General features: G+C 42.1%; 1 protein-coding gene across 1 annotated transcript in view; it reads right to left on the bottom strand.

Annotated features, from left to right (window-relative positions):
• LOC139549249 (glutamate receptor ionotropic, kainate 4-like) overlaps positions 1 to 17066 on the bottom strand; it is a 408231-nt gene that overhangs the window by 191541 nt on the left and 199624 nt on the right. Inside the window, exon 3 of the mRNA XM_071359499.1 lies at positions 14421 to 14554. Coding sequence (XP_071215600.1) covers positions 14421 to 14502 — 82 coding nt within the window. The 5' untranslated portion in view covers positions 14503 to 14554. The remainder of the gene's footprint in view (positions 1 to 14420; positions 14555 to 17066) is intronic.

The following is a 17066-nucleotide window of genomic DNA, read 5'->3' on the forward strand; positions in this document are numbered from 1 at the left end:
GGGGTTGGACTGATTGACCGTGTGCTATTAAAAAATCTAATATAAGTTATTACTGGACAGGGCCCAATAAAAAAAATCACGGGATATAAAGACAATAAGAACCACATGGAATGATGTCATGAAAAGGTTTAAAGAATAAGATTTTGCTTAGCCTAGGTACAGATCTGTTTGTGCCGTCTTGCCAACTGCCATGGTCCTTGCAGACAGCCCAGACAGATCTGGGACCAGGCTAGATTTCTAGGAAGAAGCACTGCAAAGGCCCTTTGATCCACTAGGAGCTAAAACATTGTACTGTAGATTAGCAATGCTCAAATGTTGTCATGAATCATACATAGTGCATTATGATTTATTGATGAGTGAAGGTACAATTTATTGAGTACATTTGTTGAATGATACACGATATGTACCGATACAGGGATGTTAGCATGACACATATGTATAATTTCCATCTGTGAATCAGTATATTGATACCCACCTATAGTGATACAGGCCTAATAATCAAGATCATTCATTTTTAACCCGATCAGAACCCTGAGGAGTATCGCCAGCAGTGCAACATCAGCACCAACATGATTTATCAAAGCAATAAACTGTTGTCTTTGTTCTCATGGCCAAGGGCTGGAGTTGCTACTAGAGTATTCCTCTCCTCCCTCCTCCCTCGTTTCTTCTCTCCTCCTCCTCTCTGCTGGGTGAGTCTACCTGGCAGTCCTCCCTGCAGGCTGACTACAGTACATCCCATCTGCTCGAACGGGCACAAATTCCCCCCGCTGTCACAACCGCTACCTGAGCGTATTTTGAAATGAGATCATGTCGACTAACGTCGCCTGCCATGATATAAAACACATGCATCTGCTTGGCCGCCACCGTTGCACAACACATTTGTTCACATTAAAGCAAGGAGCCGCCTCTAGAGTTCGTCTTTACACCGGTTAGATCTAGCTCGTTCCCCACGGAGCGGCTACATGTGGCGTGACGCCGCTGCAGCATGGGCAAATTGATATGAGGCGCTGATGAGTGAGTCTCTGCCTGTACGCATCCATTAGGGGGAGAATAAGCAGGAAGAGGGTCATCGGTCATTCATGCTGCACTGAGTCTTTTAGCTGGGGAGAGATCTCTAATAGACACTGCAGGGAGGTGTGTGTGTGCACGCTTGAGTGTGCGTGCACTCGTGTGGGTGTGTGGGTGTTTGTGTGCTCATGTGTGTGTGCACTAGTTGGTGTCAACGGGTGCGTGTGTTTGTGTGTGCGCTCATGCGTGTGTGGTAACTTGATGCATACAGTATTAGTCCACAGTTTGGACACACCTCCTCATTCTAGTGTTTTTCTACATTTTAGAATAATAGTGAAGACATCAAAACTATGAAATGACACATACAGCATCATGTAGTAACCAAAAAATGTGGTAGCCATGCTGCCTTGAATTCTAAATAAATCACAGACAGAACCCCCACACCGTCACACCACCTCCTCCATGCTTCACGGTGGGAACCAGACATGTGGAGAACATCTGTTCACTTACTCTGCATCTGACAAAGACACAGCGGTTGGAAACAAAAAACTCATCCGACCAAAGGACTGATTTCCACCGGTCTAATGTCCATTGCTCTTGTTTCTTGGCCTAAGCAAGTCTCTTCTTCTTATTGATGTCCTTTAGTAGTGGTTTCTTTGCAGCAATTTAACCATGAAGGCCTGATTCACGCAGTCTCCAGTGAACAGTTGATGTTGAGATGTGTCTGTTACTTGAACTCTGTGAAGCATTTATTTGGGCTGAAATTTCTGAGGCTGGTAACTCTTATGAACGTATCCTCTGTAGCAGAGGTAACTCTGGGTCTTCCTTTCCTGTGACGGTCCTCATCAGAACCAGTTTCATCATAGCGCGTAATGGTTTTTGCGACTGCACTTGAAAAAACTTTCAAAGTTCTTGACATTTTCCGGATTGACTGACCTTCATGTCTTAAAGTAATGATGGACTGTCTTATTTGAGCTGTTCTTGCCATAATATGGACTTGGTCTTTTACCAAGTAGGGCTATCTTCTGTATACCAACCCTACCTTGTCACAACACAACTGATTGGCTGAAACGCATTAAGAAGGAAAGAAATTCCACGAATTAACTTTTAACAAGGCACACCTGTTAATTGAAATGCATTCCAGGTGACTACCTCATGAAGCTGGTTGAGAGAATGCCAAGTGTGAAAAGCTGTAATCAAAGCAAAGGGAGGCAACTTTGAAGCATCTCAAATATATTTTGATTTGTTTAACACTTTTTTGGTTACTACATGATTCCATATGTTATTTCATAGTTTTTATGTCATCACTATTATTCTACAATGAAGAAAATGGTACAAATACAGAAAAACCCTTAAATGAGTATACCAACTGGTGTCCAAACTTTTTACTGGTACTGTATATTTCAAGTTTGGCCTCCCTCCCTCAGTAGAGAGAAAATAATCATAAAAATGATATTAATAAATAAACATTTTCTGTAGTGTTTACTCATTGTGTTGCTGAATAATATTGCTGTAGGTGAACATTAGGGGCAGTATGAGGTAACAAATACATTTTGTTCTTAACTGTGAAAATGATAAACGAGTCAGATAAACTGAAATAGTACTGCACTCACTTTTTCAAAATCTAATTTAATTTGTCACGAGCTGAAATAAAAACTGGTGTAGACCTTACCGTGAAATGCTTACTTACAAGCAGTTTTTTTTAAAGAACGAAAATATTAGCAATTTTTTAAAATAATTTTTTTTATTAAATAAAGTCTGGAAAAAAAGTCAACACAACATAACAATAACGAAGCTATATACAGCTGGTACTGGTACCGAGTCAATGTGTGGAGGTACAGGTTAGTAGAGGTAATTGAGGTATGTACATGTAGCTAGGGGTAAAGTGATTATGCATAGATAATAAACAGCGAGTAGCAGCAGCGTAAAAAAGGGGGTCAATGCAAATAGTTCGGGTAGCCATTTGATTAACTGTTTAGCAGTCTTATGGCTTGGGGATAGAAGCTGTTAAGGAGCCTTTTGGATCTAGAATTGGCGCTCCGGTACCACTTGCTGTGTGGTAGCAGAGAGAACAGTCTATGACAAGAGTGGCTGGAGTATTTGACCATTTTTAGGGCCTTCCTTTGACACCGCCTGGTATAGAGGTCCTGGATGGAAGTAGGCAGGCATGGCCCCAGTGATGTGCTGGGCCGTATGCACTACCCTCTGTAGCGCCTTGAGTCGGATACCAAGCAGATGCCATCAGTCAGGATGCTCTCGATTAGTGGTCGACCGATTAATCGGAAACACCGATTTAATTAGGGCCGATTTCAAGTTTTCATAACAATCGGTAATCGGAATTTTTGGCCACCAATTGTGGCCGATTACATTGCACTCCACAAGGAGACTGCGTGGCAGGCTGACTACCTGTTACGCAAGTGCAGCAAGAAGCTAAGGTAAGTTGCTAGCTAGCATTAAATAATAAAAACTAGCTAGCTAGCATTAATATAAAAAACAATCCATCTTAACATAATCACTAGTTATAGATATTACTAGATATTACTAGTTATCTAGCTTGTCCTGCGTTGCATATAATCGATGTGGTGCCTGTTCATTTCTCATCGAATCACAGCCCACTTCACCAAACGGGTGATGATTTAACAAGCGCATTCGCGAAAAAAGCACTGTCGTTGCACCAATGTGTACCTAACCATAAACATCAATGCCTTTCTTTGAAATCAATACACAAGTATATATTTTTAAAACTGCATATTTAGTTAATATTGCCTGCTAACATACATTTATTTTAACTAGGGAAATTTTGTCACTTCTCTTGGGTTCCGTGCAAGCAGTCAGGGTATATGCAGCAGTTTGGGTCGCCTGGCTCGTTGTGAACTGTGTGAAGACCATTTATTCCTAACAAAGACCGTAATTCATTTGCCAGAATTGTACATAATTATGACATAACATTGAAGGTTGTGCAATGTAACAGGAATATTTAGACTTATGGATGCCACCCGTTAGATAAAATACGGAATGCTTCCGTATTTCACTGAAAGAATAAACGTTTTGTTTTCGAAATGATATTTTCCGGATTCGACCATATTAATGACCTAAGGCTCATATTTCTGTATAACCCCTTATATTATAATTAAGTCTATGATTTGATATTTGATAGAGCAGTCTGACTGAGCGGTGGTAGGCAGCAGCAGGCTCGTAAGCATTCATTCAAACAGCACTTTCGTGCGTTTGCCAGCAGCTCTTCACTGTGCTTCAAGCATTGAGCTGTTTATGACTTCAATCCTATCAACTCCCGAGATTAGGCTGGTGTAACCGATGTGAAATGGCTAGCTAGTTAGCGGGGTGCGCGCTAATAGCGTTTCAATTGGTGACGTCACTCGCTCTGAGATCTTGAAGTAGTTGTTTCCCTTGCTCTGCAAGGGCCACGGCTTTTGTGGAGCGATGGGTGACGATGCTTTGAGGGTGGCTGTTGTTGATGTGTTCCTGGTTCGAGCCCAGGTAGGGGCGAGGAGAGGGACGGAAGCTATACTGTTACACTGGCAATACTATAGTGCCTATAAGAACATCCAATATTCAAAGGTATATGAAATACAAATGGTATAGAGAGAAATAGTCCTATAATTCCTATAATAACTACAACCTAAAACTTCTTACCTGGGAATATTGAAGACTCATGTTAAAAGGAACCACCAGCTTTCATATGTTCTCATGTTCTGAGCAAGGAACTTAAACGTTAGCTTTTTTACATGGCACATATTGCACTTTTACTTTCTTCTCCAACACTTTGTTTTTGCATTATTTAAACCAAATTGAACATGTTTCATTATTTATTTGAGGCTAAATTGATTTTATTGATGTATTATATTAAGTTAAAATAAGTGTTCATTCAGTATTGTTGTAATTGTCATTATTACAAATAAAATAAGAAATAAAATAAATATATATTTTTAAATCGGCCGATTAATCGGTATCGGCTTTTTTTGGTCCTCCAATAATCGGTATCGGCGTTGAAAAATCATAGTCGGTCGACCTCTACTCTCGATGGTGCAGCTGTAGAACTTGCCAAATCTTTTCATTATCCTGAGGGGGAATCTTCACAACTGTCTTGGTGTGTTTGGACCATGATAGTTTCTTAGTGATGTGGATGCCAAGGAACTTGAAGCTCAACCCGCTCCACTACAGCCCTGTCGATGTGAATGGAGGCATGCTCGGAACCCCTTTTCCTGTAGTCTACAATCAGCCATTTTGTCTTGTCTCTGACCTCCTTACCTGTAGGCTGTCTCATTTTTGTCGGGGCGGCAGGTAGCCTAGTGGTTAGGAGCGTTGGGCCAGTAACCGAAAGGTTGCTGGTTCGAATACCTAAGCCGAATAGGTGAGAAATCTGTCAATGTGCCCTTGAGCAAGGCACTTAACCCCAATTGCTCCTGTAAGTCGCTCTGAATAAGAGTGTCTGCTAAACTGTAAAATCAGGCCTATGTATTTATTTCTGTCATGTGCCTCCTAGGTAAATGAAATACCACAGTCTCAATCATGTCGTCTCAATCATCTGACCATACTGCATTCTATAAAGGCATGTGCTGCATCCCGATTCTCCACCCTTCTCCCAAAGTGTACACTTTCACACATGGATTTAACAATGGTGGAAACTCACTCCAGCCAACGCTTACACCAATCACATGCTTTTTACTAAAGTCCATGACGAGGAGTGTGCAAGGGTGGAGAATTAAGACTCAACCAAAGACAACATCCTTGTCTCCTCGTCTCACCTGTTCTCCCCTCCCAAACTATTGGCTGGCAGTGGGGTGTGATGCTAGCGTAGCGATGCTATTTAGGCCTGTTATAATGTATGAAGGCCCGACAGTGACATTCCGGCAGACAGGCAGGACTCGAGGGGGCTAGCGGAGTTAAATATCACCTCCTGGAGTGCGGCGGCGGGTGGCAGGGAAAGACATACAGGAGTGAAATAACAGCCCCGACGCTAATGCCGGCGCCGCGGCGTGCCACTGACAAGCTTCAACGCCGTCTAGCTCCCGCCGCCTGAAATCAGAGAGGGGGGAAAACAGGCCCGACCGCCTAATTAACTATCAACTAAAACAAGATGGGAATAAACATTAGCTCCGCTTTAGAGGTGCCTTTGTAGAGAGATGTGAGGTGGCGGAGGGAGGGAAGGTGGGAGGGTAGGAGAAAACAGAGGAGGAGGTATAATACAGCATTCACTAATTATCCAACAGAATTCTGGAGTTGGGACCCAGCTAGCACATAACGTTCTAAGAACCATATGTTTCTTAGAGCTTGGTGAAAACGTGGTTGTCATATAGTTAATTTGCATACAACCTTCCCACAATGTCCTGGAAATGGTGCAGGTTACTCAGCAAGCACATAACATTCTAAGAACCATATGTTTCTTAGGTGGTCATTTCAGTACTTCAGCATAACGCTTCCTACAGGTTTCCTCGTGGTTCTATTTACAGTCGTGTTCTCAGAACGTTAAGAACGCTCTTCTGTGGGAATTTCAGTACCTTAGCATGACGTTTTTCACAGGTTTCCTCATGGTTCTATTTAAAGTCATGTTCTTAGAACATTTAGAGAATGTTAAGGAACAACGTTCTTCTGTGGGAATTTCAGTACCTTAGCATAACGTTTTCTACAGGTTTCCTCATAGTTACATTTAAAGTCATTCTCAGAACATTAAGAAAACTTTCCATAAAAAACAAGTCAACATTAGTAATGTTCAAAGAAAGTTCTAAGAATGTTATTTAACCCTTTAGACCCCAATATAATTATAGAATGCTGCTGTAGATTACTGAGAATTTTCAAGATAAAGCTCATTCTCACACATTTCAAACAAACAGACATAACACAAAAACAAAGAACAAATGACAATAACAAGTTAACTTAGTTTTAAAGAGCACAACATCTTCTTTAATATGATACCACATTCATGTCAATAGGAATAACACTCATTTAGTCTTCCATTGTGTAAAGACACTATCAAAAAACGATTAACACAAAGCACCCTAGAGTATTTAAATTATAGTAATTTTGACTAAATTACCCATTTAAAATGTACCATATTATTTACATATAAATAAATAAAAATATTCAGAAAGTATTTCAAAACCCACACAAAGTACTGTAGGCTATTGGATTGACAACGATTCTTACTTCTGTAAAAAAGCAACAACTATGCAGAGACTATTTCAAAATGTAGGTAACCTCTCTCAATAAGATTAAGTACAGACCAGAGCTGTGTTAGAATACCCATACTAACATAATGTATACTATACACTTAATCAGAATATACTACATACTAAAGTCAGCAAAAAAAGAAACGTCCTCCCACTGTCAACTGCGTTTATTAACAGAAAACTTAACAAGTGTAAATATTTGTATGAACATAATAAGATTCAACAACTGAGACGTAAACAGAACAAGTTCCACAGACATGGAATAATGTGTCCCTGAACAAAGAGGGGGTCAAAATCAAAAGTAACAGTCAGTATCTGGTGTGGCCACCAGCTGCATTAGGTACTGCAGTGCATCTCCTCCTCGTGGACTGCACCAGATTTGCCAATTCTTGCTGTGAGATGTTACCCCACTCTTCCACCAAGGCACCTGCAAGTTCCCGGACATTTCTGGGGGGAATGGCCCTAGCCCTCACCCTCCGATCCAACAGGTCCCAGACGTGCTCAATGGGATTGAGATCCAGGCTCTTCGCTGGCCATGGTAGAACACTGACATTCCTGTCTTGCAGGAAATCACGCACAGAACGAGCAGTATGGCTGGTGGCATTGTCATGCTGGAGGGTCATGTCAGGATGAGCCTGCAGGAAGGGTACCACATGAGGGAGGAGGATGTCTTCCCTGTAACGCACAGCGTTGAGATTGCCTGCAATGACAACAAGCTCAGTTCGACGATGCTGTGACACACCGCCCCGTCCTGTCTCCCTGTAGGGCTGTCTTACGCGTCTCACAGTACGGACATTGCAATTTATTGCCCTGGCCACATCTGCAGTCATAATGCCTCATTGCAGCATGCCTAAGGCACGTTCAAGCAGATGAGCAGGGACCCTGGGCATCTTTCTTTTGGTGTTTTTCAGAGTCCGTAGAAAGGCCTCTTTAGTGTCCTACGTTTTCATAACTGTGACCTTAATTGCCTACCGTCTGTAAGCTGTTAGTGTCTTAACGACCATTTCACAGGTGCATGTTCATTAATTGTTTATGGTTCATTGAACAAGCATGGAAACAATGTTTAAAGCCTTTACAGTGAAGATCTGTGAAGTTATTTGGATTTTTACGAAATATCTTTGAAAGACTGGGTCCTGAAAAAGGGACGTTTCTTTTTTTGCTGAGTATATATACTATGATTTCATTTTATTTGACTATACTAGCGCTTCGCCTGTCTACCAGAAGTTGATGCTGTTGCTATGCAACTTTTTGCTAGCATAGCTAACAAAGTACTAGCTAGTCCAGTAGATACAAGTAACAGCTGTAATATGCTATGCAGTTTGTAAGGCTAGTGTAGCTAACAAATTGTCAGCCAACGTAATGTAACGTATTTGAAGAGTCATTACTTTATTACATTGCTCAACATTTTAACATTTGTTATAATTAGTTAAAGCAATGAATTTGTATCAGCTCTCGCCGGACTAGGGCTGCATATTTTCCACCATTTTCTTCAAATCTGAAAATGTTGTGAAGCCACTCCCATTTTCTGAAGAATTGCATTATGGGCCCTAAAAGCACAGAAATAGTTTCAGTGCTTATATACTTCGTATTTTGGTGAATGTAGTAGGACATCCGGGAACCTTTGGCATACTATCTATATCCATATTATGACCAATAAGCATACTACATACTCAATTTACATCACAAATATTAGTTAGTGCGGTTAGTATGAGTATTTGAACACAGCTCAGGTTTGAAACAAAATGTAGAAATAATAGCCTCCTTTGACAATTCAGTAAATGCAGCAAGTATTAGATAGAGGCAGATAAAGAGAGAAGATACAAAACACAACAGCTGTTCAGAGACAAAAGATTTGTAGGACAAATTCATATTTCACACTGTCACTTTAGTGTTTGCAGTTAGCCTACAACGTCACGGAACTTCTGCAAAGTGGCACAAAGCACGTAGAGCACCCAAAGGAAGTTTCCACACATCTCCTACTCTTTGCCCTGGGTCCACTCCGGATGCAGACCACACACCCTCTCGTGCCCTTCAAACTTCACCTGCTTTCAAATAAAGTTACAACTTGGTCCACAAGTCCTGGTGCCACAGTCTTGGCTCCTTTCTTCCTGCCACTGTAGCCATATCCCAAAGTGAATGCACAATCTGCATTTTCAATGCTTTCAGGGACCATTGCCTACGGTTTCTGGGAGGGGACCTTTGCAGGGTCCCCCACACAATGTATGCTTTTATGATGGCAATGTTGAGCATCCCCAAAGCACATACTTCCACCATTTTCTGTTCGATGGTCAATCCCGCCCATTCGTTGTTGTAATCCATTACAAGCTCTGGAACAGATAAAAGTTCCTACCACTTTTAAAAACAACTCCAAAACCACTGTCACTTTAGGCCCAGGCTGTGTGGTACGAGGGTGAATGGTGGGACTTAGGGAAGACACACGCCATGGAAAAGTAGGCTCCCCTCTCGGGTGTGCTTTCCCTCTTCCCCTCCCTCTTCCTCCTCCTCACCCTCTGCTTCCTCCTCTCCCTCTGCTTCCTCCTCTCCCTCTACTTCATCCTCTTCCTCCTCTTCACTCTCTCCCTCCACATCTCTATCCCTCCATCTCTAACTCCTATTCCTCTCTGCCTTTTGCTGCTGAGCCCTGACTCTCCACATCACTTCTTTCATTTTCACTGACCCAGAGGAACAGAGGGAGAGGAGCAACAAATAGGATACAATTGCAGTCAGAAACATAACCTCTCTCACAGTCTCTCTCCTCCTTCCTCTCTTTCTTTATTTTTCACAACCATACACATACTCTCTTCCTAATAAGGGGCTTCCATAATAAATTGTGTGACACGCCTCCCATTCCACGCACAATCTCTCTCTCTCTTCTAATCAACTCTTTTTTGCCTGACAGACTAACTAGTCCGTCAAATGTTAGCTGATTACTTACGCGGCTGAGACAGCTTCCAAATGAATTGCATCGGTAGAAACTGGACAAAACAAGCAACTTGTTAGCTGGCTACGTAAACAAATATCCAACTCATCATATGAACTCCACTGCGTGGGCATCTAGTACCCTAAGTCGACAGCTAAGCTGTCAAATAAATGGAAAACGAGGCAACGTATAGCCTATGAATATCTTCACCTAGCAAAGATGACAAACCATAACCGAAGCCAAACAGATAAACACAAATAACTCTAGACTTCATTTCGGTGGCTGGTTAGCTTGTCTGTATGGCTAGCTAGAGAAAGTGACAGCTGAGGTTGATGCGTTGTGAGCGCTGCCCATATTTACCATGACACACAACTGTTCTTGTCTGATAGACTATCTCGTTAGCTAGCTAGCTACTCCATAACAAGGAACTTGGGCCGTTTACATATGAATTACACTACCGGTCAAAAGTTTTAGAACACCTACTCATTAAAGGGTTTTTCTTTATTTTTACTATTTTCTACATTGTAGAAAAGTGGTGAATACATCAAAATTATTAAATAACACATAGGGAATCATGTAGAAACCAAAAAAGTGTAAAACAAATCAAAACATATATTTTATTTGAGATTCTTCAAATAGCCACCCTTTGCCTTGATGACAGCTTTGTGCACTCTTGGCATTCTCTCAACCAGCTTCACCTGGAATGCTTTTCCAACAGTCTTGAAGGAGTTCCCACATATGCTGAGCACTTGTTGGCTGCTATTCCTTCACTCTGCGGTCCAACTCATCCCAAACCATCTCAATTGGGTTGAGGTCGGGGGATTGTGGTTTCCAGGTCATCTGATGCAGCACTCCATCACTCTCCTTCTTGGTCAAATAGCCCTTACACAGCCTGGACGTGTGTTGGGTTATTGTTCTGTTGAAAAACAAACGATAGTCCCACTAAGCCCAAACCAGATGGGATGGCGTATAACTGCAGAATGCTGTGGTAGCCATGCTGGTTAAGTGTGCCTTGAAATCTAAATAAATCACAGACAGTGTCACCAGCAATGCATCCCCACACCATCACACCACCTCCTCCATTCTTTACGGTGGAAATACACATGCAGAGATCATCCGTTCACCCACACCGCGTTTCACACAGACACGGCGGTTGGAACCAAAAATCTCAAATTAGGACTCCAGACCAAAGGACAAATTTCTACCTGTCTAATATTCATTGCTCGTGTTTCTTGGCATAAGCAAGTCTCTTCTTATTATTGGTGTCCTTTAGTAGTGGTTTCTTTGCAGCAGTTCGACCCCGAAGGCCTGATTCACGCAGCCTCCTCTGAACAGTTGATGTTGAGATGTGTCTGTTACTTGAACTCTGAAGCATTTATTTGGGCTGCAAATTCTGAGGCTGGTAACTCTAATGAACTTATCCTCTGCAGCAGAGGTAACCCTGGATCTTCCAATCCTGTGGCGGTCCTCATGAGAGCCAGTTTCATCATAGCGCTTGATGGTTTTTGCGACTGCACTTGAAGAAACTTTCAAAGTTCTTGAAATGTTCCCTATTGACTGACCTTCATGTCTTGAAGTAAACAGCTTATTTGAGCTGTTCTTGCTATAATATGGACTTGGTCTTTTACCAAATAGGGCTGTCTTCTGTATATCACCCCTACCTTGTCACAACACAACTGATTGGCTCAAACACATTAAGGACAGAAATTCCACAAATTAACTTTTAAGAAGGCACAACTGTTAATTCATGTGCATTCCAGGTGACTACCTCATGAAGCTGGTTGATAGAATGCCAAGAGTGTGCAAAGCTGTAATCAAGGCAAAGTGTGGCTATTTGAAGAATCGCAAATGTAAAATACATTTTGATTTGTTTCCCCCTTTTTTTTTACCACATGAGTCCATGTGTTATTTAATAGTTTTGATGTATTCACCATTATTCTACAATGTAGAAAATAGTACAAATAATGAAAAACCCTTGCATGAGTAGGTGTTCTAAAACTTTTTACTGGTAGTGTACATCGGTAGAAACAAGACAAAACAACCAACTAGTTAGCTGACTATACAGTATACAGCTAAACACTGCAACTATTTCCATGAGGCAGCGCGCAGTCATTCGAGCACCACCGCTGATTTGCTCACCTGTACCAACCAAGTTACCATGACATAACAGGACATTCTAATCTGTTAGCTATTCCCCAAGTTTCACAGCATCAAACATCGAAAACACCAAATATATATCTGCTGTTAACTTATTTCACTCACCTCGACATCATTGCTTTTCAAAGTGCAAGTACTTGTGCGAATCCGTATCACATCCATATCACCAACCAACATACAGTTGAAGTCGGAAGTTTACATACACCATAGCCAAATACATATAAACTGTTTTTCACAATTCCTGACATTTAATCAGAGTAAAAATGCCCTGTCTTAGGTCAGTTAGGACCACCACTTTATTTTAAGAATGTGAAATGGTAGAATAGTAGTAGAGAATTATTGATGGACTGGTGTACTTCACAAAATAGATGGCATCATGAGGCAGGAAAATTATGTGGATATATTGAAGCAACATCTCAAGACATCAGTCAGGAAGTTAAAGCTTGGTCTCAAATGGGTCTTCCAAATGGACAATGACCCCAAGTATACTTCCAAAGTTGACTTTGTTGGCTTAAGGGCAACAAAGTCAAGGTATTGGAGTGGCCATCACAAAGCCCTGACCTCAATCCCATAGAAAATTTGTGGGCAGAACTGAAAAAGTATGTGCGAGCAAGGAGGCCTTACAAACCTGACTCAGTTACACCAGCTCTGTCAGGAGGAATGGGCCAAAATTCACCCAACTTATTGTGGGAAGTTTGTGGAAGGCTACCCGAAACATTTGACACAAGTTAAACAATTTTAAAGGCAATGCTACCAAATACTAATTGAGTGTATGTAAACTTCTGACCCACTGGGAATGTGATGAAAGACAGGGAATTTTTACTAGGATTAAATGTCAGGAATTGTGAAAAACTGAGTTTAAATGTATTTGGCTAAGGTGTATGTAAACTTCCGACTTCAACTGTATTAAAAGATTCAGTGAAAGTTTTAAGAAAGCCTCCAAATAATCTACAATTTCCGTTCTCAGCACGTTTAAAAAACGTTCCGTCTTACCGGTCAGGAAACTTTTGGCTTCGTTCCCAGAACCAAAGGGAAATCAAAAACGTACGTTCCCACAACTTCCAAGGAACCAAATGTGCTAGCTGGGGAGCTGTGTGTTTGTTGTTCCCTGTCGCGATCGCATGGAGATGGCTGAAGCAAACTGAGAAGTTTCGCTGCGAGCATATTGGGCGCGTTAATAATTGATCGGCAAGGCACATTCACCGTGTCAGACCTTTCTCTGATCCCTGCACGGCTTGCTACCCAATATACATGATGTTTTTAAAGATATGCTTCTATAGAAATAAATATAGACTGCTGTCATGCTGCTGTTAGCCTCAACGCCTATAATTTCGATCACAGCTCCCGTACCCTGCCATTTCAATAATACACTCTCCCATAAACACGGTCGGCAGAGCCCCATCTCTTGAAACTCTCTACTTGGACTCTACCAACAGCAGCACTGTCTGCCTGTCCTCCTGCTGTCAGAGTGATTGCTGTTAGGAATCAGCCCATGTTGAGGTGGCCTCTGCTGCTGTGAGAGAGATGTCTAGGTCACTGCTGCCCCAGACCAAGCTCTACGGCTGGCGGATAGCCGGCTACAGATTGGCAAATTAACGTAATGAGATTAGGACCCCTCTCCTCCCTCTCATCTCAGTGTGAAAACAAGTACGGGCCTGTAAACACCATACACTAAAATGTGTCTAAATAGGAACGCAAAGCACTCTGGTAACTGGTTTTCCCAGCTAACACTCAATTACGGCAAGGTATAATATCATGACTCATTTTGACACTCTGTTTTTTTCACTGCGGCTCGGGAAATGGTAGCAGAAAATTTGATTATCTAGCCGTTTGGTTAAGGTACTCGATTGCACACAAGAAAGTACTCTGTGCCTTTCTGCTGCATTAGAAATAACAGACAGGCAGAAACAGACAGAATAGAACATTCAGAAAATACCGCCTTTTCTTGTTACAGTACAATTGGAGTGATACCGACCTCTGGTCAGTGCTGCTGAGATGCAATGAAGAAGCAATCAGCTGTCAGAGCAAGTCTCAGCCAGGCCTAGAATTACACATAGGAGTTCTTGTGATGTCGTCTTTTGAATAGGGAGTGAGGAGAGGTGAGTTGTGCCCTCCAGCCATGCAGGGTCAGAGATCAGACTACTCACCTATTCTGAAGGAGAGCGGCCCAGCGGAGGTACATCTCACCCACATGGCTAAGAGGAGCAGAGGTGCCCAGGCTGCGAGCATCTTCTATGACTCCTCATGGGTCCTGCCCCGGGGGTCCCCCTGTCACAGCCACCTGGAGAACATAACACATGGATGTATGAATTCTATAGAAGCCTGGATCCTACACACGTTAACATGAAGACAGGCACACATGCATTAGTTTGTGTTTTTGCACATGATCACAGACAGATTCTGATCCTGGATCAGCTTAGCACCTGTTCCACATGCTTGTCACTCTTGCGTGAAGTCAAACTATATCTGATCCAAATTCATTCTGGTGTGACCATAGAAAAATGATATAAATAGAATCTATGACGCGGGCATACACATGTTCACAGGCATCTGAACACATACACGCAGGCACGCACAGACACATACACCCGCACACACACACACACTGAGAACAAAAAGCAACTACCATCTATCTTCACCGCAGCCTCAAAGTATAGGCCTTTTTCATTTATCTGGTACGCTACATTATTGCACTTCACTGTTGCTTTTCTGATTAGAAAATGCATTATTAACTTTCACAAGAACTGAAAATAACCATAATCAAGGGTGTGATTCTCAAGTCACAAATTCTACCAGTGCATTCAGAAAGTATTCAGACCCGTTCACTTTTTCCAAATTTTGTTACGTTACAGACTTATTCTAAGTTTTAAAAAAGTGCCTCAATCTACACACAATGACAAACCAAAAGCAGGTTTTTAGATATTTTTTGCAAAAAATAAAGAACAGAAATATCTTATTTACATAAGAATTCAGACCCTTTGCTATGAGACTCGAAATTGAGCTCAGGTACATCCTGTTTCCATTGATCATCCTTTCTCCTGTGGTAAATTCAATTGATTGGACATGATTTGGAAAGGCACATACCTGTCTATATAAGGTCCCACAGTAGACACTGCATGTCAGCCAACAACCAAGCCATGAGGTCGAAGTAATTGTCCGTAGAGCTCCGAGACAGGATTGTGTCCAGGCACAGATCTGGGGAAGGGTACCAAAAAAATTATGCAGAATTGAAGGTCCCCAAGAACACAGTGGCCTCCATCATTCTTAAATGGAAGAAGTTTGGAACCACCAAGACTCTTCCTAGAGCTGGCCGCCCGGCCAAACTGCGCCATCGGGGGAGAAGGGCCTTAGTCAGGGAGGTGACCAAGAACCCAATGGTCACTCTGACAGAGCTCCAGAGTTCCTCTGTGGAGATGGAAGAACCTTCCAGAAGGACAACCATCTCTGCAGCACTCCACCCATCAGGCTTTATTGGGAGAGTGGTGTCACGAACCGGCTCAAAGCCCGTAACAAAAGGGAGACAACGTGGAGATAAGGAGTAACAAAATATATTTATTTAACTAAGGTAACCTAAATACAATTAACAATGGGGTGTGTAATCAGTAATCAGTAGTGTAAGTGAGTGTTTTTGCATGCATGAATGTGATCATGCAGGGTGTTGAAAGATGCTAAAGTAAACAACCAAAAAGTAACAAAAAGCCACAACCAAAATCTATGACGGTGTCTGCATGGAGAGAGTCTCCTCCATGAATGGGGAAATGGTGTATTTATCCTAGGAGACACCGGCCCCAGGTGTTTCCCATGTAGCTGACGACCCTCCCAACTCCACCCACCGGCATCCTAATAAGGAAACAAGAACAAAGAGAGAATACGGCAGACAGAGTGGGAGGGTCGTCACAGTGGCCACTCCTCAGTAAAAAGCACATGGCAGCCCACTTGGAGTTTGCCAAAAGGCACCTAAAGGACTCTCAGACCATGAGAAAGAAGATTCTCTGGTCTGATGAAACCAAGAGTGAAATCTTTGGCCTGAATGTCAAGTGTCACGTATGGAGGAAACATGGCACCATCCCTATGGCGAAGCATGGTGGTGGCAGCATCATGCTGGGGGGGATGTTTTTCAGCGGCAAGGACTGGGAGACTAGTCAGGATCGAGGGGAAAGATGAACAGCTCAAAGTACAGAGAGATCCTTGATGAAATCCTGCTCCAGAGCACTCAGGACCTCAAACTGGGGTGAAGGTTCGCCTTCCAACAGGACAATGACCCCTAAGCACACGGCAAACACAATGCAGAAGTGGCTTCGGGCTTCAACCCGATCAAACATATCTAGAGATACCTGAAAATAGCTGTACAGCGACACTCCCCATCCAACCTGACAGAGCTTGAGAGGATCTGCAGAGAAGAATGGGAGAAACTCCTCAAATACAGGTTTGCCAAGCTTGTAGCATCAAACCCAAGAAGACTCGAGGCTGTAATCGCTGCCAAAGGTGCTTGAACAAAGTACTGAGTAAAGGGTCTGAATACTTATGTAAATGTCATATTCAGTTTTTTGTTTTTAATACATTTGCTAATTCTAAAAACCTGGTTTCGCTTCGTCATTATGGGGTATTGTGTGTAGATTGAGGAAATAAAAAAAATATATATAATTTTAGAATAAGGCTGTAACGTAACAAAATGTGGAAAAAGTCAAGGGGTCTGAATAATTTCCGAATGCACTGTATATATCTTGGAGGCTCTTATCAAATAAATATAATTGTATAGAATTAGTAAACTATATCTATATCCTGAGTTACTC

Source organism: Salvelinus alpinus, chromosome 22 (genome assembly GCF_045679555.1).
Source record: "Salvelinus alpinus chromosome 22, SLU_Salpinus.1, whole genome shotgun sequence".
Classification (NCBI taxonomy): Eukaryota; Metazoa; Chordata; class Actinopteri; order Salmoniformes; family Salmonidae; genus Salvelinus; species Salvelinus alpinus.